Below are 26593 nucleotides of genomic sequence, written 5' to 3' on the forward strand. Positions count from 1 at the left end.
CTAATGATTCAGGCTTCGCAGCGACGGTACCCTGTAGTGGAGTGCAATTCTCCCCTGAGCAAGACTTCTTAGGCACGGCAAACTTGAAGTTACACGGCCAATTTTGACTCCACCAAACAAAAAAATATTAATAAAGTAAGTTTAGTAGTTTGGCTGAGGTTTGGGTGTCATTTCAGGTAGAAGTAGATGTTCTTCGACGGAAGCCAGAAAGAAATTGTTGCCTAAAAGACTACGTGAGGGGAAAAGATATTCTTACATACCGAGGGTTGAGCTTGTAGAAACTGCAGGGCTCTGACAGAAGTCGGTTTGGAGCAGCATAGGTATGACGCCGTCTCTTCGGTACTTTAACAAACATCATATATTCACTCGTTAAATAATTACCAGTGATCCATTAAAGTTAGCTAGTGATCCATGACATAGAAGCAAAGACAAATGTGGCTAACGTTAATGGTTAATGACTAGGTGCCAGTCTGTTTCTTTGCAGCTAACCGCCGGTTACTGAGATGCTTGTCTGATATCGGCCCTCTTGTGTGGATACCAGGTACACTTGATCATTTCTTTTTAACCACTATGTCAAAATATTTGGTTTTATTTCAGGTGCTGAATGATTGGGATCGCGCCTTTAATGCTTTCTGTCGGTTTCCGGCTGCCTTCTAACCACGCAGCCTCATCCAGACTGTGCAAAAGTGCCAAAGGTTTCCACCATCACTAAACACAGTGATCCAGAGGCTGATGCAAAATGTCCACTATGATATGAGCTTACCCAACTGTGGGTGATCTTGCGGACTGTAATAACACTATAATGGCACAAGGGCCTCCCACCTGAAGGAGCATTATTACCCCTGCTTGGTCCTATTCCCTGAAGGTATTCAGGTTGTCAGTTGAGAACCGGTTTACCTCACAGGAATGACTCTTTCCTGACAGCTGATACACTTCAGGATTTCAATGCTCCATGCTGCTGTTTTCTAAATCTGACCCCACTGACAGAAAGTGGTGAAACCTTCCCTGTTCGTGCACCAAGAAGTGATTTTTTCCCCTTCTTCTACTAATTTCTTTGAGCTCAGTCTGGCTGCAAAAATGACTTCAGAGTGGGGTGAGAAGTCCACAGCAGACCTCATGAGCAGGTATGTCTCCAAGGAAATGGGATATGGCGTGCCCAAGGAGGGTTGGCGGATCTGTCTGGCACATGAGTTCAAGGAGAAGAGGAAGCCCTTTCAGGCTAAAGATGTCTCTCTGTCCAACGTTGTAGAGCACGTTGGTCTGGGTATCAGGTAAGAACCTCTGCCTCTCTGCTTGAGTAGCTTCAGGTTACACCACTTTGCTTAGGAAGCCCATTTATAGCACAATAATTAATTTTATTAGGGAAACCAATGCAGCATATAATCTGATGCTACACAAATTACATAGTTTAAAGCAGTGGTTCTTGACTGGTTTAGCATCAGGACCCACCACCACCTCCTTAATAACAAATCAAGACCTAAATTTCTCAAAATTTTCAATCATCACCATTTTTTATATGAAAAATGGGGCAGTTTAGGCTCAAAATGATGCAAATAATGTAACAAAACAAAGCAAATGAGAAGTTTTCTTCAAGATAAAAGCACATAGAGTTTTTACCACATATTTTTCTGCTGGCACATGTCTGGACCACTAAAATTCGCTTTGCAACCCACTTTTGGGTTCAGACCTCCAGTTTAGAAGAAAGGGCTTAAAGCTCCTGCAAGGAGTTCTAAAGTTGTGTTGATTCTGGAGCCCTCTGTGGACAAAGAAATACCTCTTATCTTGAGTGCTACTTGTTTTTCCTAACAAAATACGTCACCTTGTATTCCTTAACAAATATTTTTTTTAATCTTTGCCATGGAAAACAGTTTAAAAAAGGACATTTCAGTAGACTTTTCTGAAATCTACCTCCCGTCAGTAGTTACAGACATTCAAATAACTTTGCAGAAATGATCAATCTTGTTCCTGATGGTCTTGCTTGCTTGTGTAGGGCTTAAAAAAGTCATCAGTATCTATTTCTGCCTGTTTTTTAATCAGACAAAAGCTTCTCACAGGAGCTTTAAACTAGTTTACATCAACTTCTCCTTAATGGGACTCTGAAATACATACAAAATCAGTGGATTTTGCATGTGTTTCAGGGGCAACTACCCAAATGATAAAAGGGCAATACAATAAAAAGGAAAAGTAACCCATGTTACAACAAGGGGATACAAATAATGCTAAATTAGTTGAAACAAGATAATTAGAAAGAAGAGGCTGAAATAAATGACAGAACATGCATCATATTGACAAAATTATTTGGCTGCCTGACTGTCACACTAACAGGGACTGTAGTAACATTGTATACAAATATACAAACTTTAATATGGAGTTGGGCCTCTTTTGCAGCTATAACAGTCTCCACTCTTCTTGGAAGGCTTTCCACAAGATTTTAGTTTCTGTGGGAATTTATGCCATTCATTCTGTAGAGCAAGGATGAGGTCAGGAACTAATGTTAGAGGAGAAGGCCTGGCCTGCAATCTCCATTCCAGTTCATCCCGAAGTTGCCTGATGGGTTGAGGTTAGGGCTATTTGTGGGCCAGTGAAATTCTTTCACACCAACCTCATGGGACCATGTCTTTATAGTCCTTGCCTTGTGCACTGGTGCACAGTCTTGTTGAAAAGGACCTTCCCCAAGCTGTTGCCACACAGTTGGAAGCATAGCATTGTCCAAAATATCTTGGTATGCTGAGGCATTAAGACTGGCTTCCACTGGAGACAACTTGATGTATGTTAACAGTCAAAAGCACCACTCAAAGAAAATATTGAGGGGAAAATATAAACAAAGGTTATTTCTGTAGCAGTTTGTCAAGTTGACGGACACCTACCCTCCGCCACTGCCATATGAAAATGGCTATGTGGATATAATCAATCTTCAGGCTAATTGTCATGCTTGCTTTTTGTCATGCTCAGTATTATTTTCTGCCTGTTTTGTAAACAGATAAAAAAAAATCTCACAGGAGCTTTAATCTCCCTCTAAGGTTGTATACATTATGTAATGCTTGTCTGAAAGAGCAAAACTAAAACAGTTTTAATCCAGCAATATGTTTGTATTTGATTAGCAAAATCTGTAGAAAATGCATGTCTAGTTCTTTTTTTTTTGGCAATACTTTTATAAGTTATCATGGTAAAATGCAGCTTTTTTTTAGATGGGAATGAGTGTCTAGGACAGTGTTACTCCAGTAATAGCCAACATTCTTGCCTGCCTCATGGACCCTTGTCATAATTTTACACATAATTAAAGTTGTAATTATTTTATTCAAATAGTAAACACAGCGTTTTCCCACTTCTTTTATTCCTTCTGCACCTACACCTTTGAAATGATTTGGCTTCAGTTCTTTCTTATGTGAAGTGAATACAAGATACAAGAATCTTTAACTACCGTACTACCTCTAATATTCAATATGTTAAATGAATATCTTCATTAAAGCAATAATAACATCTACAACAACTTTCTCTGTGCAATGAGGAAATACTCACAGGTGTTTTGACCTTTGGCTTTATATTCTTGAGATAGTTTCACCCTTAGCATAAACTAATAGGGGAACTGTGGATGAGGAGGAGGAGATGTGGTGTGTTGTACTCCCAGAGGCAGAGTAGTACAGAGAATTACTAGGGCCAAATCAGTGCAGCTGATTCATTTTAGGCTTTCGAAACAAAACAAAGATCTTTCATTTCTTTGTATAATTTCCAGATCTCCCTTAACTTTTTTAGCCACTATTTAGAAGTCCAGAAGGTTAAGTCATTTTAACCATTTGTAGACATTAATGACTTGCATGGACTTCCCCATAAACAGGGAAGTTTTGTGCCGAACAGAGCACAAACACTTCCTATTTTTCACTCAGTGCATCACCTTTAGATTCCTCCTTCTAACACCTGCTAGTCTCAGTTTACACCTCCATAGCAACCTGTTGTCTATACCTCGTGTGTTTCCATCGTACAGCACCTGGGGACCTGTTAGCCCTAAGTGTCAGCTTTCTCATCCTGCTCAAACAGAAATCCAAACACACAGGCAGCCAGCTCTGCTGCTGTTGGAGGGAATGTGGAGAGTCTAGGATTGATCATTCTCACATGTTTTGGTTCCGTTCAGCCTTTCTGGAGAGACGTTGCAACAGTTATTCTCAAAAATCTGGGTTTATTACATGTCAGCCCCTTGATTTTAGACTTCTCCCTGTTTGACTTGAGAAAGATGATGCTTACTTTATAAAGGTCCTGCTGGCTTTATTGCTGGCCCTTTTATAAGCATACTTTAACAGTGACCTACTCTAAATGGTGTCACAAAGAACAGGAAGAGAAACAATGGTAAAAACTGTACACATTTAACCAGTGAAACAAAGTTGTAATGTTAAATATATGCTTGTATGCAACAACTCATTTGACGGAGGCAGTAATGTTTGACTTCATGAACAGCTGATTCCATGACTTCATGGTTACTTCTGTTTTGTATTTGGTTTTGTTTTGTGTTTGATTTGTTGGGATTGCTCTGTTTTAAATTCCTAAATCAAAAGTAAACAATAAAGAGAAATGTCCTGCCTCTGTTAGGTTGACACTACACACTAAAGTAATAAAAGGCTCTTAAAATATGTCAGTTTCAGTTCTACAACAGTGAGGTAGTAAAACCTGCTCTTGTCAAGATACTGCATTTTAAAATTTTATCATGATTTAGATTTTGATAAACACTATTTAGACAAAAGTATTTGTACACCTGACCATCACACCAACAGGGACTGTAATGACATTGTATTCAATTACAGCCTCCACCCTTCTTGAAAGGCTTTCCTCAAGAGTTTGGAGTGTTTCTGTGGGAATTTGTGCCCATTCATTCTGTAGAGAATTTGGACGACAAGGCCTGCTTCACAATCTCTGTTCCAGTTATTCTTAAAGGTGCTTGATGTGGTTAAGGTCAGGGCCCTGTGTGGGCCAGTGAAGTTCTTTCCCACCAAACTCATGGAACTTTGTCTTTATAGTCCTTACTTTGTGCACTGGGACACAGTCATGTTAGAATCGAAAAGGACCTTCCCCAAACTGTTGCCACACAGTTGGAATCGTAGCATTGTCCAAAAAAGTCTTGGTTTGCTGAGGCATTAAGATTGGCCTTCACTAGCAATAAGGGGCATAGCCCAAATCCTGAAAAACAGCCCCATACCATTATCCCTCCTCCACCTAACTTTACATTTAGCACGGTGCAGTCAGGCAGGTTCTCTCTGCTTTCGCCAAACCCAGATTCGCTCATCTGACTGCTAAACAGACAAGTGTGATTCGTCACTCAACAGAACACATTTCCACCAGTCAATGTCGATGTGCTTTACAACACTCCAGCTGACGCTTGGCATTGGACTTGATGACGTGAGGTTCGCATGCATAGAAGCCCATTCCATGGAGCTGCAGCTGCTTTGTGGTTGCGTTGCTGTTGTTCCTAAATGCTTCAATTTCTAAAAATACCACTTACAGTTAACTGTGGAATATCCAGAAGGGATGAACTTTCACAAACTGCCTTATTGCAAAGGTGGCATCCATCACAGTACCACACTTGAAGTCACTGAGCTATACCCATTATTTATCACAAATGTTTTCAAATGGAGACTGCATGGCTAGACTAGGCTTCTTTATTCATCTTTAACTTCAAAGTGTGTTTTGAGGACTAAAGTTTTAGGTCTGAACTTTTATTACTATATCAGTATCAATTAGTATCTGCTGAATTGAATATGTAAATAGCTAAATGTTAGAAGAATTACATTTATTAAGTAAAATAAATGGATATTTTTTCAACTGTCTAGAAAAGGGAGTTTTTATCTCCATGTACAAACAGGATGGGCAGCATAACAAGTGACGAAAGAGTTCAAAAGTTCTTTTGCAGCTTGTGGTTTGCCATTTTTTGTTTATAAAGTACAGTTTATAGATAAGTGCTTTCACATTAGTCTGGTCACAAAGCATCCTCTGTGAATGTCCTGTTGAAACTTTGTGGTTGAAAAGGAAATGCTCATGTCACGTTCTGTACTTTTCTGCTGCCAGGTCAGCTTTAAGTTCAAGCTGCAGTTTGTTTCTTTTTCCATGACTTCAAAATCCCTTCCAGCAGTGAACGCAGGAAGTTAAACCAGGTCTCACAAACACAATCTGTCTGCTTGTGAGGTTTAAATCTATGCAGCACAGCTAATTAGAAATCACCCTGCAGCTATAGAGCAAAAATCTAGCAGAGCTCGACATCTGTGGATCTGATGGGGTTTGTTTTCCAAGCCACCCGCTGACATCTGAGACGTAAAGAAACATATTATGCCAGCAACATTTTCTCTCAGTTATCAGTTCGATCTCCAGAGAGCTTGACTCAGAAATCTTTGGCATTTGTCTGTAATCTGGACAAGAGATTATTTACTTTGTCTTCCTTTCCAAATCACCTTTGTTACTGCTTCTGCCTTTCATTTTTCTATGTCTGCAACATTGAGGCGTGTGATTTCTGCATTTCATGGCAAAGGGCTGTCTAAGCAGTCAAACTCGCTCCTCTTTTGAATCTATCTGTTTCTATGTAGAATTAAAGAAAACACACATCAGCCTAAACTAACACAAAGAGCAAACATTTTTTTCCCATGTCTCATTAGAGGTGTGTCCTGGTTGCTTTAATGCCAGTGGCAACCTTTGTTAATCATTGCACAGAATAGCATGATAGTCATAAAGCAGCGGTACGAGGGACAGCATGTTTGAAGAGTGTTAAACAGAAGAATGGCCACACCTTCTGCTATAACATTTGATCACAAGATGAGGCAATTGTTGTTTGCTGTTATGCTTAGAAATGATCAGTTACACCTCGTCAGACGCTCTACAAGAAAGACTGCACGGATTTCAAGGAAAATATAGAAGAAATGTGAATAATCTGGATTTACTGAACTATGAACCTTAAACAACAAAATAACTGTTCAGCAAGAGTAGGGTGATACTATATCTAAGCTTTAGGAGTAGAATTAGCAAAGTGCGCATTGTTGCTTGAGTGGTAGTGTAGATATAATTGACCTAACTTCATATCATAGACACTGTTAAACCCAGTAAGAGCCCAGGCTTTTATTGACGTTTATGAAATTTCCCTGCCTCTATTAGGGGGGTTGAAGAGTGGCATGTGTTGGTTGTAAGTGGCAAGAATGGGCAGAAAAGGTGGTGAAACTGGATTTTAAAACTGACAAAAATGGGTTATAAGCGGCAAAATGGGTCAAAAGTGGCAAAAGAGGACTCAAAGCTGGGCTTAAAAGTGGTGAAGAGGGGTCAAGAGTTGTCCAAACAGGTTTGAGGTTGCAAAAAGGGACTTAACAAGTTGGAAAAAAACAACTAAAACTGGCAAAACTTGACATAAATGTGGTTAAATGGGGTTAAGAGAGTCAAAAATGGGTTAACAGAGGCAAAAAGAGATGGAAAGTAGCAAAAATGGGTTAAGCATGCCTAAATGGGCATAGAAAGTGGTAAAAATTGGTTAAAAAGTAGTAAGATGTCTTCCAAGTGGCAGAAATTAACAGAAAAGGTGATGAATTGAGATTATAAAGTGTCAAAATGGGATTAAAGTGGCACTACGGGATTAAAGCAGCAAAAATGGGTTAGCAGGCTAAAAAAAAGCAGGAAGTGGTAAAAATAGGTTGAAGAAGTGGTTAAATTAGATTTTAAAAATGGCAAAAATGGGGGGGAAGTGGTTAAAATGGGTTCAAAGGTGTCACAAATTTACTTACCAACCGAACAACAGCTTGACACGCTCTTCGGCTTCAAAGTGAGGTAACTGAGATAATGGGACCCATACTAGCACCAATGTTACTCATCAAGCACACACACATCGATACCATCGATAAATCACAGCATAGGAGGGTCCATTTACTGTGTTTTTCAGGGTCCCAGCTAATCCTGTTACCAGGACTGCACAAACACAGATCTAAGTATCATTTAGCAAAGTTACAGCGGTTAGCAAAAAGCTCCCGTTACTGGGCAGAAACCTCGAGCAGAACCAGACCTGTTGAACAGCCGTCTGCTGAAGCTACGTTGGAGTGAAGTTGTCTATCTTATTCAGATTTTTCTCTATAACTCTTCAATACCAATAATAAGTGGTGCCCTCTTTTTACTTGTGTCTCAGTCTAGTTTTAAAAGAAAAAAGCAAAGATACTTGCATTAAATATGGGACATAAAAGCACTAAGTTGTCAAGAAAAGAGAAAAACACTTTAATTACTCAAATGTATAATTCTACTTAGAATAAGTCTTCTACCTTAATCTGCCGAGTGTTACATTTTTGAATATAATAGATTATTTTATGCCATTTGAATTTTCCTGCTTTTGATTTGAAGTTGACTGTTTAATTAGAAGAGGTTGGCTTCAGGTCAGTGTCATCATCCTGGACACAGATTCAGATCAGGGTCAGCACCATCTTTCACATTTCAGTTGAGCTGAAAAGCATCAACATCTTAACAAAAGCGTCACCTGGTGTGGCCTCAGATAACTCCATCCTATTCATATCCTCCTGAGTGTAGTGGTGTCTGCAGACCATTGTTTTGTTGTTTTCCTGTAGGTTATTGTATGTGGCTACACTGGCATCCAGTGTAGCTTTTCTGCAGTCGCACGAGATCCTCACAAAGAGCAAGAAAAGTTTTGTCAGGGAGATGTTGTCAACAATGTCAGAGTCAAATAAGGTCATAAAGCTGAGCACAAAGCTACTACGCCTGGTTTGACATCTAATGAGGCAGAGACTGTACAGTCAATGAGCTACATTGTTACTAAGTTGCTTTTTCTATTTACATAAAAACACATCTCTCAACATCATAAGTCATTCCAAAAGAGTTTGGATGCTTTTATTTTAACACAGTGGCATGAATTTGTAAGTTTTCAATAACACATGGTTTCTTTCCTAGGGAATGCTGCAAAATGTGTCTTGAAGCTTTCATTAGAGACTAAAAATTTTAAACCTTTGTTTTCCTTCGGTAATAGGATTTAAATTTTAGCCTAAACAAATCTGCCACAAATCACAGAAAGAGGAGGCCTTAAATCAATATCCCTGTTGGTGTTAATACGTTAATATGCTACATGATATTGTTAGCCTTGCCAAATACCTAACATGAAAAGAAGTTTCTGATGACTGGAGGTTTTAATACATTAACAAACTACAGATTTTAAGCCAGCTCTGTTAGCTTTGCCAAAGTCACCAGTTTGGTGTTATAGACAGAAAAGGTGGCAGGTTGCACGGTTGTGGTATTTCGCTATCCAACTCGGAAAGTGATTTTTAAATATGTATCAGAAAAGTTAAGTGATGCCCAGTAATTTAATACATTTTAAAGCTACATACTTTAAGACAGCACTTAGTTTTCTGATATTTGTCAGTTTTTGAATTGTTAATGTCTTACAAAGCAGGTAACATGAAGGCCAGCAGTGTAACTGAGTCATTTGCTACAAATTCTTGCTAGCTCTAGTAGCTTTTTGTAAATTTGGTAGTTTGGGACTTTTTAACATCTTTACAAAACAGGCAACATTAGTCCAGTAGTATGACAGTCATTAGCTACAAATTCTTGCTAGCTTTAGTAGCTTTTTGTAAATTTGGTAGTTTGGGACTTTTTAACATCCTTACAAAACAGGTAACATTATCCCAGTAGTATGACAGAGTCATTAGCTACAAATTCTTGCTAGCTCTAGTAGCTTTTTGTAAATTTGGTAGTTTAGGCCTTTTAACATCTTTACAAAACAGGTAACATTATCCCAGTAGTGTGACAAACACCAAGGCAAAAGTTGCAACGTTGCATTCTGAAGTTCCTGGGCAAGTATCATAAGATAGCTGTATAGCTTTGTGAAATGCAAAAGTTTTTCAAAAGCTAGCTTATAACACTTGCCCAGAAACTGAAAAAAGTTTCAGTGCCTAATGACTGCACTGTATATTAAATGCACACCAAAGGTTGTCCCCATGCTACCTTCACCCTGGGAGTACATTTTTTAAAAATTACTCAAATAGCCAGACAACCAAGGGTTGATTTCAAATTACAGAGAAACACTTGCTTTCTCAGCTTTGTCACATCCATCAGTCGAGATTTCTGAACAACAAACGAGCGGTAAAGAAGTTATAATCTGCTCAGTGAGCTAGAAGGAAATCTTGCATGTCTGAGATCAAAGTCCAGAGCATAAAACAGATTACTGACTTTATCCTTCATCTCTGAGGCTGTTGTTAATGTAGTGTAATTCATATTTTACAAATTGGTGTGATACACCCACAGCCACATACACAAAAGGCACATACCCACACTGTTAACATCAGTCAGATAAAGTGGAAAACTGCCACTTTGGCTTCACTTCTCTCCTCTTACAAGTGCTTTCTTTATGCTTTTGCACAATTCCCTCCTTTGTGTCTCTGCCTGTGTGTCTGAGCGTTGGTTAAGTGTGTGTGAAAATTAACTATTTGTTCCAGTTTTTGGCTCCAGATACTACAGAGCAGTAGACTAGAAGAAACAGCCTGCTATTCAATGGCACTTACACTTATTATAGTTGTTTGTAAACTGCTTTGAAGATTAATTTCCTTGATTCATAACCCTTTACAACTCGACTATAGTCAGGGAGAATTTGTGGATTTAACACTGTTGTTAACTCCATCCTTTTATTTATTTATTTATTTAGTGATGCGAAACAGATCATGACAAGTGAAGACAACACGCAAGCAATACATACATACGGTGGAAACAAGACAGCAAAGGGAAAAGTAAAGCAGGGACTCATAACATTTAGATATTTTAAGTTTGAAGGTGTTGGAAGGCTATGTTTTTACTCGAGTGGGAGAGTGTGTCAGTGGGGTGTGTGTGTGTATGTGTGAATGTATTTGTTTGGGGGACATAATGGAAAGGTGAGTATATGGATTGGCCAATTAAAGTGGTCAATTAAATTGTTAACTCCATCCTTAATGTGTTCATCCAGGTATCTGAAATGGTGGTACAAGAAGACGCAGGTGGAAAAGAAAGCTCCATTCATCGATATGTTTCGAGCGCAGCCTTTGCGCCAGATATACGGTGAGTTCACATCATTCTTACGTCAATTTTATATCAAAGGTTGAATTTCAGAGGAATAAGTGACCTGTTTCATAATATTTCAAGGTTTTGTGAAAGGTTAGTGTAATTCTGTCTAATCTTGGGCCAAAACCTCAGTTGACCTCTTTATTTTCCAAAGTTAAGTCCCCGTAAGTGCTTTTGGAAATAACTGAAGCTGATTGTTTTTTAAATTGCCAGACCAAAGAAGTACAAGTTCATAATTTTTGACAAATTTGTTCTTCAGTGGCTTGTCAAGAGGTTTACTGACTGTTCACGATTAATGCCCAACTTCGCTTATGAACCATCTTCTCAAGTACAAAATAATAGGATAAGCTTAGGAGCAACATCTGGACCAAAACAAGCACAGAAATGTAGCAGCAACTTCCATCGACATGTTGTGTCAGTAACACTTGATTGCAAAGCTAGGGTAAGACATTCAGTGCTTTCCTAAGTTCTTGTACTAAGTTTAGTTAGATCAAATATGCTCCATGAAACAGGTCCAAAACACCCATAGAAATAGAAACATGGTCTCACCTGTTGCCTCACACCAAATTTCATAAATCTAAGTAAAACTTATTTTTTGGCAGTGTTCAAACCAAGCACAAAATGTGTCAGGAGTTGTTGGCATGTGCCACTTGTCACCTAAATCTCTGCATGTCTAACGGCCCAAATGTGGATGAGAGTGAGAGAGAGAGTGAGAGAAAAGCAAAACACCTACAATTACAATAGGGGTCTCGCACCCATTTGGTGCTCGGGCCCTAAAAATCAGTTGGGCTCTAGTGCTAACACACTTTTGCTGTCAACACCTGGCCGTGCCATCCACAAATGCACAAATGCAGTGTATCATGCAAAGAAGAAGCTACATGTGAACATGATTCTGAAATGTCAGTGTCTTCTCTGAGTCAAAGCTCATTTAAAATGTACTGAGGCTAAATGGAAAACTGTTCTATGGTCAGATGAATCAAAATTGTCCGTGCTCCTTTCAGATGTGTTGCTGCCTTTAAATTCAAATGAGCGAATATTTTTCTTGAACTGTTAAAATGTTTCAGTTTCAACGTCTGATATGTCATTTGTGTTGTATTGTGAATAAAGTATGGGTTTATGAGATTTGCAAATCATTGCATTCTGACTTAATTCACATTTTAAAAGCATCCCAAGTTTTTTGGAATTGGGGTTGTAGAACTTTACTTGTCTTTTCCATAAAAAGGCCCAAACCCTAGTCTGCTACCCCGTTATAACCTGCTATATTTCCCATATTTTGCAGGTGCTCCACTCGGTGGTATTGGAGGAGGAACCATCACCAGAGGTTGGAGGGGGGAGTTCTGTAGGTGGCAGCTCAACCCTGGAATGTACCACTACAAAACTGTCACAGCAAACCAGGTAAACAGAATCTTAAGAAGACTGAGAGACATCTGACAGGGCTAAGAATAACTTCGTTGAAGGATGTTTTCTCTGTATTCTTATGATTCTACAACGGGGTACTGAGACTGGAGGCATGAAGTTATCTGGTTGTCTGTCAGTCCATCTGCACCATTCTTGTGAACACAATATCTCAGGAATTGTGGTATGAATTTGCATCCAACTTTGCACAAATGTTCACCCTGACCCATAGATGAACTGACTCGATTTCAGAGGAAAAGGTAAGGGTCGTTAGGCCAAACACCTCAGCCCTTTTCTCTGCCTTCATTTCCTGGTAATTTGAAACTACTTGAAGGCATATATCCACCAGTAGTTCTTGTTCTAATTTCGGCCCACACAATAGCCTCTGGCTTATTGGAATACTGTCAAACAAAGTCCAGCGACAACTCCTGCAGCCTGTTAAATCACTGTTTACACTCCTGATAAGGAGAAGCTTATCTTCTCCATGAAGCTGCTTTAGGTGTTGTAAAAGCTCCAAAGTACTCATTTTAATAACAGCTCCTGATTGACCAGGTCTCAATATAATGATCTGTTTTTTCTTTTCTGTTGGTTTTTTTTCCTGTTCTTGCCAAATGTGTTTGCTAAGTATCCCATTCATGCAGTTCTACACATGAAATAGTGGAGTTAAAGGAGGGACAAATCGAGTGTAGTGCAAGCACAGGTAAGAGATTCCTCTCTCAGCAGAGTGGCTTGTTTGAAGAAAGGGTGTGGCTCTTTCCATCCAGGAAAAACTCGCTCCCAGGTCTCTGAACCGCTTAAACTACCTTACAGAACAGGCTGGATGCCTATGTCCTCAGGGTTTGTCAGAGAGTATTGTGGAAATATAACTCTTAAATAAACAAAGAAAAAAATTGTCCAAGTGTGTTTACATGTCCTTTCATGTCTGTTTCTTTGTCAGTTTACCGTATGTTTACGACGCGGGGGACAAACCATTTACCAGCAGGTGCTCTCTGTCGAGCGTCCACCCACGCTGCAAGGATGGAACTGGGGTTACTGCGGAGAATACGCTTTCTATCACGCCCTTTACCCTCGAGCCTGGACTGTTTATCATCTGCCGGGACAGAATGTGACTCTAACCTGCAGACAGGTCTCCCCAGTTATCCCACATGACTACCAGGTAAACAAGGCATCCTGGGAAAAAAAATGTATTCTCTTCCTATCAACTTGAGGATTGTGTATCTAGGTATTTACTTTTTAAACGTCAAATCCAAAGGTATTTGGTGTTTGTGGTCCCCAAAACATCAAAAGATGCACCTGCAGCATTTTTCACATAATTTTATGATGAATTTCAGAGATTTTTTTTACTGAATGAGACAATAGAAAGCTGCTGCTTCTTGACTTTTCCTATTTTCATTTAGAATGTTATTTTAACAAATTGCACAAAAAGCAAAGAAAATAGAAGTTCTACCTAGAAAGACTGCAGGCTGTCATTTTGACCGCACAGATTTTGCTGCATTTACACTGATACATTTTTCTGCAGCATTTGCTGTCTCTCACAGAGTAAGCCATCAGACCAATTTGGATGTTTGGTAGTTTAATTAAACCAGGCTGAGGAGGTTTCAGGCTGTTATTAGTCAGTATGAATACGCCGCTCTGTGGTGCTGATCAGGGGTCAGCTTGAATAAAACCATCTGGCTGCAGACTGCAGATCTAAGTGTTTGGATACCAAAAGTTAAAACCTAATTACAAAGCATCTAATAAAGCTGAGTACACAGTTTACTTACAGGAAAAAAGCTTGTCCTCCACAAAAACAATCCAGTGTAGCTAAGGCTAAAGCTAACAAAGCTATGTCAGCTAGTAAGCTACAAAGCTGATGTACCTACAAAGCTAAATGTAAAGCTACTGAAGCTTTTTAGCTACATGGGTAACAAAGCTACAGTTTGCTAAGCTAGACCTGTTTTAGGAGTAGTAATGCTAATGGTGGTTCGCTTTAGTCAAAGCTAAGGTAGCTACATTGGCTTATGTAGTTACATTGACCACATTGCTAGCAAGCTTAGCTTTATTAGCTTTTGCCAAAGTTAGCAAAGCTTAGGTGAGCCATCGTTCATCTACTTCTAAAATAGGTCAAAAATGGTCTAATCACAGATCAGGTATCAAACTTTTTCAGTTTTATTTATGAAATTTTGCTTAGTCTGTAATGGGGTTATTTCATGAATGTAACTTCCAAAGTTTGTTTATAAATAAATCTAAATTGATATTAACAATAATAATAATAATAAAAATAAGAATAATAATGTACCTGCAAATTACCTCCCTTCAGTTCCGAGAGATGAGGCGTCTCAGCATAGAGGTCTGAACATCTGAGATCTATGGTCTGTAGCCAGACCCCTCTCAGTTTGACTGCCAATTTCAGGGGGACCATACCAACACATCATCTCTATCTCACTATTATGAAGAGAGGCACATCAGAAAATAGTGATTTGGCTGCCATCATAACATTTTATCATGGTTTTTGTATCTATAATCAGATATAAAGGAGTTTGTAATCTAGCAGCTAAAATGAACTCCCACAGTCTTTCTAGTTGGTTTGGAATTCTTGCTTTTCTAATGTTACTACATTTTGGAGATTCAGATTATTTAGGAAACAGCTCTATGTAAGTCACTCCAGCGTGTATCTGTGTCCTCTCAGGACTCGAGTCTCCCTGTGGCTGTGTTTGTGTGGGACATAGAGAACAAGAACGACTTTGCTCTAGAGGTCTCCATCATGTTCACCATGGTCAACGGGTCAGGACACAAAGAAGACAAGAGCGGGGGACACTGGAACGAACCATTCCACCTGGAGAAAGAGGGGAAGGCGGTGTCGGGGGTCTTATTACACCACTGCACCACAGTGAACCCTTACACTCTGTGCATCGCTGCCCAAGAGCAGGTTTGACACAGCATTTAGATTAGAGCAGCTTTGAGCCTTTTTTGTAGGACTAGTTCAGAAATAAACAGGATTACAAAAACAAAAGTCTGAAGGCTTTAATGAGCATTAGGCGTGGGATTTAAAAAGTGTGTTTGTTTGCATGTTTTAACAGTCTGATAGGGAGGTCAGTCATCAGACGGCGTTCAGTCCAAAGGGAACCTGCAGCAGCCTGTGGAGTGACCTCATAACTGACGGACGGCTTGACTCTCCTACAGGTTGGTGGAGGATGAGGTGTAAGGAAGACAAAACTGAAGCACAGCAAAGCAAGTTTAATTCCTCCCCTCTCTGTCTTCACTTTGCAGGCTCCAGCCCACCGACGTCTAAAGGAGAGAAGGTGGCGGCTGCAGTGGCTGTGGGCTGCCCAGTGCCGGCTCAGGGTCACAACTCGGTGGAGTTCTGTCTGGTCTGGGACATGCCCAAAATCACCTTTGGCTCCAGGGAGAGGGAGCACATCAGGTACATCAAACATTGAAGTTAGACTCTCAGTGTTGGTCTTGCCTGTAATTAAAATAGCCTGAAACTGAGCAAAGCTAAATATTGAAGGCAGTTCCTTTGCTGACCTAAAACAACACTTTTGGATGTCAGTGCTTGCAGTTAGAGATTTTTTTTTATCTCTCACAAGTTACAATCAAACAGTTTCATTCAAAGAATATTTCAAGGGTATGAAGAAAAAGCAAGCCATTTAAGAAACAAATTGTCATGATTTTAAAATGCATGCCACCTTCTGCATTGAATTTACACTGTAATATACGCCATAGGTTCACTTAGCTCAGAGTCAACACTGAAGTACGTAACCTGTCCTGTACCTCCTCAAAAATGTCCACGACACGATGGCTCCCATTTATCAAATGTGTGTAGAGACCCCAGCAAATTACCAATCAGAAATCATACTAGGACAAGGTTCACATGCAATTTATGAAATGCATCTTGCCATTAACAGAATACAAATGAGTTGGTGTTGATAAATACAACAACTGAAAACCATCTTCATTTAAATACTACTCCCCCAGATATTCAGCCAGCCCCACCCCTGGAGTTCATGACATTCGGATACATAATATGGCAAAAATACCTGCTCCCTTTATTATGGTTTCAGTCTCCATCATCAACAAAAAGCAATGTTGCTCACAGGGATTGTCAAAGCTTTGGTTTGATTTTAAATACATTTTAAAAGTCATATCTGATCCAAGACAGCCAGAGTAGCGCTGCAAAGTAAATCCACACTGAGTTGAAAACATGCGTAAATGAAGTCAGGCCTGGATTGGGATTTGAGCGTATCAGAAGCTCACATTTAGATTGATAAATGCCGATCTGTGCATGGAAATGATCGTACACACCAATTTCTGTGGTATACACTTTTGATAAATGAGGGCCGGTGTATGTACTCTACTGTAAGACGAATCATCATAATCCACCTTTATTCAAATCTCAAAGATCATTGAGGTTTCCTTAATTTACATTGTCGCGTTACAGAAAAATAAAATAAAAGATTGTGTTGTAAAAGATTCCCTGTTTGGAGCACAAAAGCTTTTTTCCCAATTAAGAGTAAACCCATCGTACCTGAAGCATTTGATAGTCAGTAGAGCAAGTTTGGTAAGGTTCAGTTGACCAGTTTAGCATTGATGTTTTATGTAAGATGGTGTATGTCCATTTAAGGATTTATAAATAAAGAGATACAGGTGTTTATCATGCCTCTCAACCAGCTTTGTTATACAGAATACACTGATGAGTGTTAGTAGTAGCAGAGTGATAAACAGATGTGATAGATGTGACAGAGTGATAAATAAATGGACACGGACTACAATCAAACTTATCAAATCTACTTGCCAACATCTGAAAAATATCAGAAGTGCATGTTCTTGTCCATGTCAAGACTTTGGACAATGCTAAATAAATAGCCTTGTAGTGCACATTTTGTACATGGAAAGTTAATACATCTGGAAATCTAAATATCACTTTCCTGCAAGTTATGTTATGAAATTTAAAACAAAGAATTACACAAGGCAGTGTCTTCTTTGTATCAGAAGAACTGAATGGGCTAATGCTAGCAAATGTCAGTGTAGCGGTTTAAAATTTGACCCTGTTTACTAGTTACTTTCAATTGAATGAGATGTTGAAAACAATGAGAATACTCATGAATGCCTCTTTGTGTAGTCTGATAACATCTGTGTTATTGAAATTAACTGTGTTCATCAGTGTACACTGATATTGATGATTCATACATGGGAACTGAAAAATCATTTGCACTAGTTTTAGCAAATTGCTAATTTCTTTTTTTTAGTCCTGCATAAAACTGATGCAAGACACAATAAAACGCCCACACAGCAAGGACAAAGTAACAGTACAAAGCTCATAAACTACATTGTTAAACATTATAAGGAAAATAAATGAATTCAGAGAACCTTTAAGTAAGCACTACATGATAAAATTAACAATACAAGATCTACAACAGGCTCATCATAAAGTGATCATGATGCAAATCTTACATCGTAAAGTAGCCAAGATATAATAGTAGCACTGTAATGTCTCCAATATGCAGTAACTGCTTTGTGAAGGGACCAATATGTATTAGCTGCATCATCATTCAGAGACAATGATACTTATGCAGGTTCCTGGCTCTATAAGAAGCCACAATTAGGAAATGCAAAAGAAGCCTTTTGGGGATTTCAAATCTTAAATGATTAAAAAAGTAAAATAGCATCTGCTTTTATTATTTGTTTAATTTGTGCTGAGCTCTTGTTTTTCCCCTTTCCAGGAGATACACTCGTTTCTTTGGATCTAAAGGAGATGCATCCCCATCACTCAGTCACTATGCACTCACACACTACAGAAGATGGGAGGAGAGCATCGAGGAGTGGCAGAGACCCATCCTACAGGACAGGTAGATCACAGCTCTGATGGTTAAAGGTGAAGAAAACACTGCTTTGTTTTGTCTTAAAGTAACTGTTGATGTGTATATTTCAGTTCCCTCCCCTCCTGGTACAAGTCGGCTCTGTTTAATGAGTTGTATTTTGTCGCCGATGGAGGGACGGTGTGGACGGAGCTGCCAGAGGATGCTGATGTCAGTGGTGGTGTCCGCAGCGAGGACGGAGGGCTGCCTGCTCAGCCTGATGTCATCAAGGAGTATGGGCGGTTTGCTTACCTGGAAGGTGAGAGTCAGAGAAACAGGAGACAACAGATCAGAGTCATGTCTTGGATGAAAGTGCTTTTAAAGCTTTTGCTCCCTAATCTTTGTCTGAGTCTGTTGTATGTTTTTATGTTTGACATAACCGAGCTCTTATTGTTTTCTTAGGCCAGGAGTACAGAATGTATAACACATACGATGTGCATTTCTACGCTTCCTTTGCACTTATCATGCTGTGGCCCAAACTGGCCCTCAGTTTACAGTACGATATAGGTAAGTAAAGGCTGTTTTTGGCTTATAACTCATTAAAGCATGTGTTATAAAAAAAGTTACAGCAAAGCCAAGTTTTACAGCCTGGATCTGTCCTCAGCTGGCAGTGTGGTCAGTGTCGACCCGACAGAGAGGCTGCATCTGATGAGTGGGCTGTACTCTCCTGTAAAGATCAAAAATGTGGTGCCTCATGACATTGGAGACCCAGGTAAGAGGAATATAATGTAAAGGAGGGGATGTTTGATATACAGTCTCAGAGGCAGCCCAAAAAAAAACATGATGACTGTGTCTACAGATGACGAGCCATGGCAGAGGGTGAACGCCTACCTCATCCATGACACTTCGGACTGGAAGGACCTAAACCTGAAGTTTGTGCTGCAGGTCTACAGGGACTATCATCTCACACAGGACCTTCAGTACCTGAAGGACATGTGGCCAGTCTGCCAGGTAAAACTGAGCCTTGTAGGCTTGATTGTAATTGTAGTGTGTACCTAAATATACAGACTTGTCTGTTGGAGTCAGGTTTTTCTCAGATATGTTATTTTTTATTTATTTTCTTTTATTATGACCAGGCTGTGATGGAGTCAGAGATGAAGTTCGACCTGGATGGAGATGGACTGATAGAGAATTCTGGATATGCAGACCAGACTTATGATGGTTGGACAGTGACTGGACCAAGGTGAGACTAAAGCGCACTTAGTGAAAATGCTGCTCTAGACTCTATGCTGTCCACTGAATAGTCAAAAAATCTCCAGTAAAAATGGACAAACACAAATATACCATGTTTTGCACTGCGCTGAACAGCTTTTCTCCCTCAGTTTGTCATAAACAGGCTTTTAGAGGACACCGTGATATAATATTTAGCAGATAAATCTGGACACCACAGCTCAAAAGTTGCCAAAATGGATAGTCTGACATGGTTCCATCCCAAAACACAAAAATATTGTGTAGCCTTAAAAAGTGACAAAATTCTTATTACCTTGAGTGAGGGAGGCTTGATTGATATTAGCTGTGGAAACATAAGATAGATTTTGCTATCTTTGCCCTTTGCTTTTTAGTCTGTTTATAAATGACTTGCCTAAGACTTGTCCTGAGTCTGGCTTCCAGCTTTATGCAGATGATGTGGCCATTTATGCTTCTGCTGAGTCACCTAGCAAGGCAGCTGCAAGAGCAAATAAACCCTGAATTTGCAGATTTGTCTGGATCTCTGCCTTAAAGATGAGCATGAGAGTGTATTTTTTCCAGGTACACAAGTCTTTGATGAGTAACTAAATGCATGTAAAATTGTGGGTTTTTTCTGCCATGTTTTTGTAAATGCTGCATAAGCAAAGACTGAATTCAAGGGCAACAGAATACTTGGAAAAAAGACTTGAAGTCCAGTCATCCTGCTGAAGCTTGAAAGTATTTTTTTCTGTGGAGACAAGACCTAACTGTTTATGATAACAGCAAGGTGTTATTTTTTATTTTAATGTGAATCAGTTTTGCATATCAAAGAGAAGGCTTGCTAATGAACCTGTTTGTCTGGTGGTTTTGTTTCACAGTGCTTACTGCGGTGGGCTGTGGTTGGCGTCCCTGTGTGTCATGTGTAAGATGGCTCGAGTGGTTGAAAGTGAGGAGGCGTACCAACGTTACAGAGACATCCTGGACAGAGGCAGTGCTGCCTTTGATAAGCTGCTGTGGAATGGTAAACTTCATTAAGCCTTCAAGTCTCACCACCAGCCAGAGTTCTCTGTGAAAACAAACAATTTGATGGATGATGCTTAAGACCTGAAATGTTTCCTCTATATTATTTTCTTGAGGTAAATACTACAACTATGACAGCAGTGGGAGAGATCTCTCTAACAGTGTCATGTCTGACCAGTGTGCGGGTCACTGGTTCCTGAGAGCGTCTGGCCTGGGAGAGGGAGAATTCCAGGTGAGACTGAACCAGTTTCCTGGAAGCACATGGTGTTTTTATTTCCTTTACTTCCAGTGCAAACACATAATCCTGGTTGTACAGTAGGAGGGTCCATGTTTTTATTGTTGTTGTTGTTTTTTTGTTTGTTTGTTTGTTTTTTTTTACTTTTGTAATTTTACAACAAATCCTCTCGGCTTAGAATGAGAGTTTTCTGCCTTTATTGTAATAGATATTATTCATTATCTTGAAAATTATATATTAAAAATAATGCAAAACAAACCACAATCCTAAGTTGAGCAATGAATAAATAAATAAATAAAAAACTGGATGCAAAGTACAACTTCTTTCAGACTTTTGAGACGGACACTGACATTATTTTGAAAATGCCACCAGTGCAATTGTATTTTTAGAGGATTCCATAACGCCTTTCCAATATACACAACAGTCTGGCTGCAGACAGCAGTTATCAGATGCCCACTCTTGGAGACCAATACTGTGAGATAGCACCAAACTAAAATTGGATTAAACTTTCAGTTAGGTAGGGTTAGAATACTAAAAGATAAAAGCTTACAGAAAAAAGCTAGTCCTTCATGAAAGCACTCTAATGCAGCTAACTAGGGTGAGACTAAAGTTTACGAAGCGATGTTAGCTACGGAGGTAACGTAGCTAAATTGATAAATCTAAAGTTAATGAAGTTATGTTAACAGCGTAAGCCACGTAGATCATGTAGTTTACCTAGCTACATCTAAAGCTATTAAAAACATTAGCTTATGCTACCTTAGCTTTAGCTACATAACCTATATAGCTATGTTAGCTTTAGCTTCGTTTGCTTAGGGTTCACATTGCTGAAGCCAGCAGAACTTAGGCTAAAACCAACAAAGCTATGTTAGATATATGGATTACATAGCTACATAGCTGATGTTGCTAAAAATGAAGTTAACAAAACTAGGTAAACTATGTAGATAGCGTAGTTACATAGCTAAAGTAACTACATCTAAAGCTAACTAAACAACATTAGTTATGAAGTCTTTGCTTTAGGTTTGTATCTACGTTAGCTTTAGCTACTTCTGCTAAAGTTGAAGTAGTTACTTTGGCTTATGTAGTAACATTAAGTACATAGCTAGTGTGCATGCAGTAGACCTTTTTTCAGTTTTATTCATGAAATGTTTAGTTTGTAATCTTAGCAATGTGGTTGTTTCATGAGTGTTGCTGCCAGAGTTTGTTTTGTAAATACAGTTGAACTTAAAATATCTAAAACTGTTATGCTGTTTTGTTAAATTATGCACTTCAGTTCTGACAGAGACGAGCGTCACAGTAGTGGTTTGCAAGGGGGGGGTCTGAGATCTGTGGTCGGTAGCCAGACCCCTCTCACAATATATAGCTAGTCAATATGGACTTTAAAAAAACTGCTATGAAATCTGAAAAAAACCCCTCAAACTTCATTACCTCTGCCAAGGAGGTTATGTGATCAGGTGGTTTTGTTCGTTTGTTGGTTAGTTTGTTTGATTGTTAGCAACATAACTCAAAAAGTTGTGGACGGAATTTAATGAAATTTTCAGGAAATGTCAGAAATGGCATAAGGAAGAACTGATTTGATTTTGGGAGTGATCCGGATCACCGTCTGGGTCCAGGAATTTTTTAAAGGATTCTGTGCTATTGGGAGATAGGGCTAATGGCGGAGGTCTGCGCTCTCCGAGTGCTTTTCTAGTTAAAAGCACAACTAGCTGTGATTTATTGTCAAAATTCAGTGATGAATTCTAATTTAGGAACTTTGACTGACTTCCAAAATATTTGTTTTGTCAAAAGTTTGGTTTAGTTTTGTAAATACGTAAGGATACTTGTAGACAGATGGTTATCTTCCTAATGCATGTCTAATTTAACGCAGACTTTGTTGTTAAAACAGCAAGCATTTCATCCTTTGTCTAAGCAAAGATACATGAAAAATCACTGCATATTAAAGCTCAACATTACTCTGTCTTCCTTCAGCCTTTTCCAAAAGAAAAAATCCAGAGTGCTCTAAAGTCTGTCTATGACTTAAATGTGATGAGCTTTGCTGGAGGTCAGATGGGGGCTGTAAACGGTATGCGTCCTGAAGGAGTGGCCGACCGCTCCAGTGTGCAGTCAGATGAGGTCTGGATTGGAGTCGTGTACGGACTGGCTGCCACCATGATTCATGAGGTAAACATGCGCATGTATGACTTTAAAATGTACTAATTAACGGCACTGACATGATATATAAATTAAACTGAGTGTGTTTGTATATTCCAGTAGTCACTCTGGTATGTAAGATGCAGTCCACAATGTGTAGCTTCTTTAATATAAGCTATGTTGCTCTTTAACAAACCCAGTCAATTGAGTGCAGCACAAAAACAATATATTTAATGTTTAAACTCATTACCTTTATTGCTTCTTCTAACTATTCACACATCCTAAATTTGTGTTCCCTCACTGTTTTTGTTTTTCTTCCCCAGGGTATGCATAAAGAGGGCATGCGCACTGCAGAGGGCTGTTATCGGACTGTGTGGGAAAGGCTGGGCATGGCCTTCCAGACTCCTGAAGCTTACTGTGAGAAGGGCATCTACCGCTCGCTGGCTTACATGAGGCCTCTGAGCATCTGGGCCATGCAACTGGCCCTCAACTCTTCACAGAAGGATCAGAAAACGTCATCTCAAAATGGAGCATCTGACGGGGAGCAGCATGTGAGGGAAACTGAGAGCTAGGATCTGAGAATAAAGACTGCTGTGATTAGAAAAGCTCCTCTGAAAATCATTTTCAATCTCTCCCCTGGCAGACAAAAACCTCATCTACACTCCAGCCCTGATCAGATTCAGACCCTAAAATGACACTGTACTGTTTATTTTACTTCAAATGTCTTGTTGTTTGAGGTCAGAACTAAAATGGTTTTTACTCAATGTCTTTAGCTACTGTAGATCATGATTTTAGCTGTAGAGGGAAAAAGTTTTACTGCAAATGGTTCATTTTTTATTTTTTTAAGTTGTGCTGTCATGCGGCAGTAATAAAATCATAGCCAGTGAGCATTGCTGATAGAAAAAAAACAAACTTGTTTTTAGACAACATACTGTCTTTTTGCACTACATTCCCTAATCATCTCAACATGTTAAGCAACTTCTAAGCTAACTATTTAAGGACTGTTCTCATTATTCTACCAGCCATATGTAGTCATTATTGTCTTTGACGGTTAAATCGACATCAGCAGACCTTTAAATAAAGCTGTATTTGAATAATTTCCCAATCAGAAATATGGACAATTGAAAAGAAGACTGCAAAGTTAAAGGTATTTCCTGTTTCCTTGGCTTCAATTTGAATGCTGAACTAAGTGAAATCATGTGTGATGAGTAGAGTTGGAAATTTTGTTGTAATAGAATTTGGTGCCTTGCTGCATGTTGGCCGAAGTCTACAGAGTATTATGTAGAGGCAACATTTACTGTTTTATAAACCCAATACTCATGACAATCATGTGGAATTAAACGAACTGATACAACAGGAGGTTGTGCATTTAATTTAATTCACTGTGATTTTTCACTAGTTACGAAACAATCGAATGCCTTTATCATATCTTCAAAAGAAAACAATAAGAAGCAGTGGTCGTTTTAGATGCTTTTTTAGATTTAGTCTTTAAACAGAATGAGTCAGGCAGCCATCTAGTAGTTTTTCACATTAAATAACTACACTGAGTCTAGCTGGAGACTGGTGGATTGCTCTCTCCAAGTGGGGAGTGAGTCTCTGCCTCAGGTGAAGGAGTTCAAGTAACTTGGGGCATTGTTTAGAAGTAACCTCCAATTTCCACATATAGCGACTGCGCCAAGTTCCGCTGGCGAATCAAACTGCAAAGCACATCGCTCCCTCTCTAGTCTATCAGAGCAGTTCCACAGCCGGCGCTCCAGTCCGGCAGCGGCGCGTCCCTGGAGCGCCACTCTGCTCTACTTCGTACAAGATATGCTGCAGATTTTCAGCACTGGCCATGTCGATTCCTGTCGATCATTAAGCTCCAAAAAGGAAGTCACAAGTGTAGAAAGTCCGGTTGTTTAAAAATACAACACAATGCACGGACTAGGGATCGCATATCATCACTATATCAACATTACGTCTCATCCTGCAGCGAGAGCAAAGGGTCACTGAGAGGTCAGTGGGTCACAGAGCTACAATGGTGCCATTGATGAGGAAAAGTTAACTTTTGAGGACATTTAGCCAAAGAATTTTACATAAAACCACAGATCCTGTAAGCAAACATTAACCTTTTAACTTCCTAATGTACTCATCCAATGGCGGAACAATAATATCATGGACTTTCACCGGAAAGGATGATATATTAACCCCCAAAGGTAAAATTGTCTGCTGTTGACATACTATTCCTGCATGAACTCGCAGTTCTCCCCGTGATCTCTGCCCTCTGATCAGGGCTGTGTGCCACAGCACAGCACTCTAGACACACTTCCAGTGGGCTAGGTTGCCTGCCTTCGGTTTGGAGAAAACCCGCGGCGTTTTGGTGCACAGCCAAGTCCTCCTATGTGGAAATTGCAAACAGGGTAAAAGGCAGTCTGAGATAGACAGGCAAGGGTTAGGCAGATTGATGCAGCATCAGCAGTGCTGCAACCGTTGTGCCGGATGGTTGTGGTGAAGAGGGAGCTGAGCTGGAAGGCAAAGCTTTTGAATTACTGGTCAATCTTCCTCCCAGCCCTCCCTTATGGTCACGAACTCTGGATAATGACCAAAACAAGGAGATCTAAGATACAAGTAACTGAAATTAGTTTTCTCTGGAGGGGGATGGGCTCAAACCTTAGCAATAGGGTGAGGAATTCAGACAAGCAGAGCCGCTGCTCCTTCGCATCGAAAAGGAGCCACAGGGGGTGGTTCAGGCATCTGATCAGGATGTCTTCTGGACGCCTCCCTTTGGAGGTTTTCCAGGCATGTCCAGCTCAGAGAAAACCTCTGGGAAGACCCAGAATGCGCTGGTGGGATTATATATCCTGTCTGGTCTAGGGAAGCCTCGGGATCTCCCAGAAGGAGTTTGAAAGTGTTCCTGCGGAAAGGGAAGTATGGGTTGACTTGTTCAACCTGCTACCTCTGCAATCTGGCCTCAGATAAGTGGAAGAAGATGGATAGATTGTTGGATTTGAGTCTAGCATTTTCTCTCTTTGAACTAAGTCAGACTGGTATCAGAAATTGGTATCAAGGCGACAGTTTGTGGCTCTAAACACCTAAAGGAATTGAAGAAAAATATACATGATGCAAAAATGCAAAAGGAATTCAACACTCACAAATTGCATACAGTGGAATTTTGAGAAATAGGTTTCTGTTATTTGTTGCCCTCTGTTGTACTGTAGAAACATGCAATATGAAAAATTCAAGATGGGGGACTCCATGGAGGGGTTCCTCCCATTATGAATGAATTAAATGCTTATTCTAACTTAATAATAAAACAATTTTACATATTTAGGTGATTAAAAGCCAATTTACTTTGGCTTTCTTATAAATATGTTTAATTTCACCAGGTTTGTTTCACTAAATGCTTCTAGGCTAAATATTACACACTGCAATTTTAAAAGCCTTGAACATCACACTAAAGACAATAATGATATTAGAGGTCTTCACACACTGGGTCCATTATTTTTGGATGGGTTTTTTTTCTAAATCCATAATCTGAAAAAACGTCACACATTCAAACCTTGCACATTAAGTCTGCTGTGTTTTATTTGCCTTTGGATTCATCCATCCTGACTGAATCCTACAGCACCTGCTGCTCATGCATCTTAGTGCTGTGCCAAATTGCAGTGATGGAGAACTTTTTGAGTCAATTAAGAATGTATTAACCTGACACGCCAGATGGATGTGTTTCACACATCCTTCCCGGAAAACCTTCAATACTAAGCGTTTGGAAAAGGGCAGAGAATTTGAAAAA

The 26593-nt window shown here is 39.5% G+C and overlaps 1 protein-coding gene across 2 annotated transcripts; it reads left to right on the plus strand.

The window, feature by feature from the left end:
- Nucleotides 1–271: 271 nt before the first annotated feature.
- Nucleotides 272–24174, plus strand: gba2 (glucosidase, beta (bile acid) 2). 2 transcript variants are annotated; one of them, XM_041779785.1, is made up of 18 exons: nucleotides 272–320; nucleotides 598–1271; nucleotides 10946–11037; nucleotides 12320–12435; nucleotides 13373–13591; nucleotides 15104–15343; nucleotides 15495–15597; nucleotides 15685–15838; nucleotides 18138–18263; nucleotides 18347–18531; nucleotides 18675–18779; nucleotides 18877–18984; nucleotides 19072–19223; nucleotides 19349–19455; nucleotides 20318–20460; nucleotides 20576–20691; nucleotides 22660–22851; nucleotides 23145–24174. In XM_041779785.1, the coding sequence occupies exons 2-18, from the start codon at nucleotides 1078–1080 to the stop codon at nucleotides 23391–23393; spliced, it is 2601 nt and encodes an 866-aa protein (XP_041635719.1). In that variant the 5' UTR covers nucleotides 272–320; nucleotides 598–1077; the 3' UTR covers nucleotides 23394–24174. The 2 variants fall into 2 exon arrangements, with proteins under 2 accessions (XP_041635719.1, XP_041635720.1); XM_041779786.1 differs by having other exon boundaries at nucleotides 298–339.
- Nucleotides 24175–26593: the final 2419 nt, after the last annotated feature.

The sequence above is a fragment of the Cheilinus undulatus genome, linkage group 22 (genome assembly GCF_018320785.1).
Source record: "Cheilinus undulatus linkage group 22, ASM1832078v1, whole genome shotgun sequence".
Classification (NCBI taxonomy): domain Eukaryota; kingdom Metazoa; phylum Chordata; class Actinopteri; order Labriformes; family Labridae; genus Cheilinus; species Cheilinus undulatus.

Bases quoted from the DNA above. Each gene is read 5' to 3' on its own strand.
- gba2 (XM_041779785.1), top strand. From the start codon at position 1,078: ATGACTTCAGAGTGGGGTGAGAAGTCCACAGCAGACCTCATGAGCAGG. The intron at 13,592-15,103 runs GTAAACAAGGCA...GTGTCCTCTCAG, and splicing joins TTATCCCACATGACTACCAG to GACTCGAGTCTCCCTGTGGC. The intron at 15,344-15,494 runs GTTTGACACAGC...ATGTTTTAACAG, and splicing joins GCATCGCTGCCCAAGAGCAG to TCTGATAGGGAGGTCAGTCA.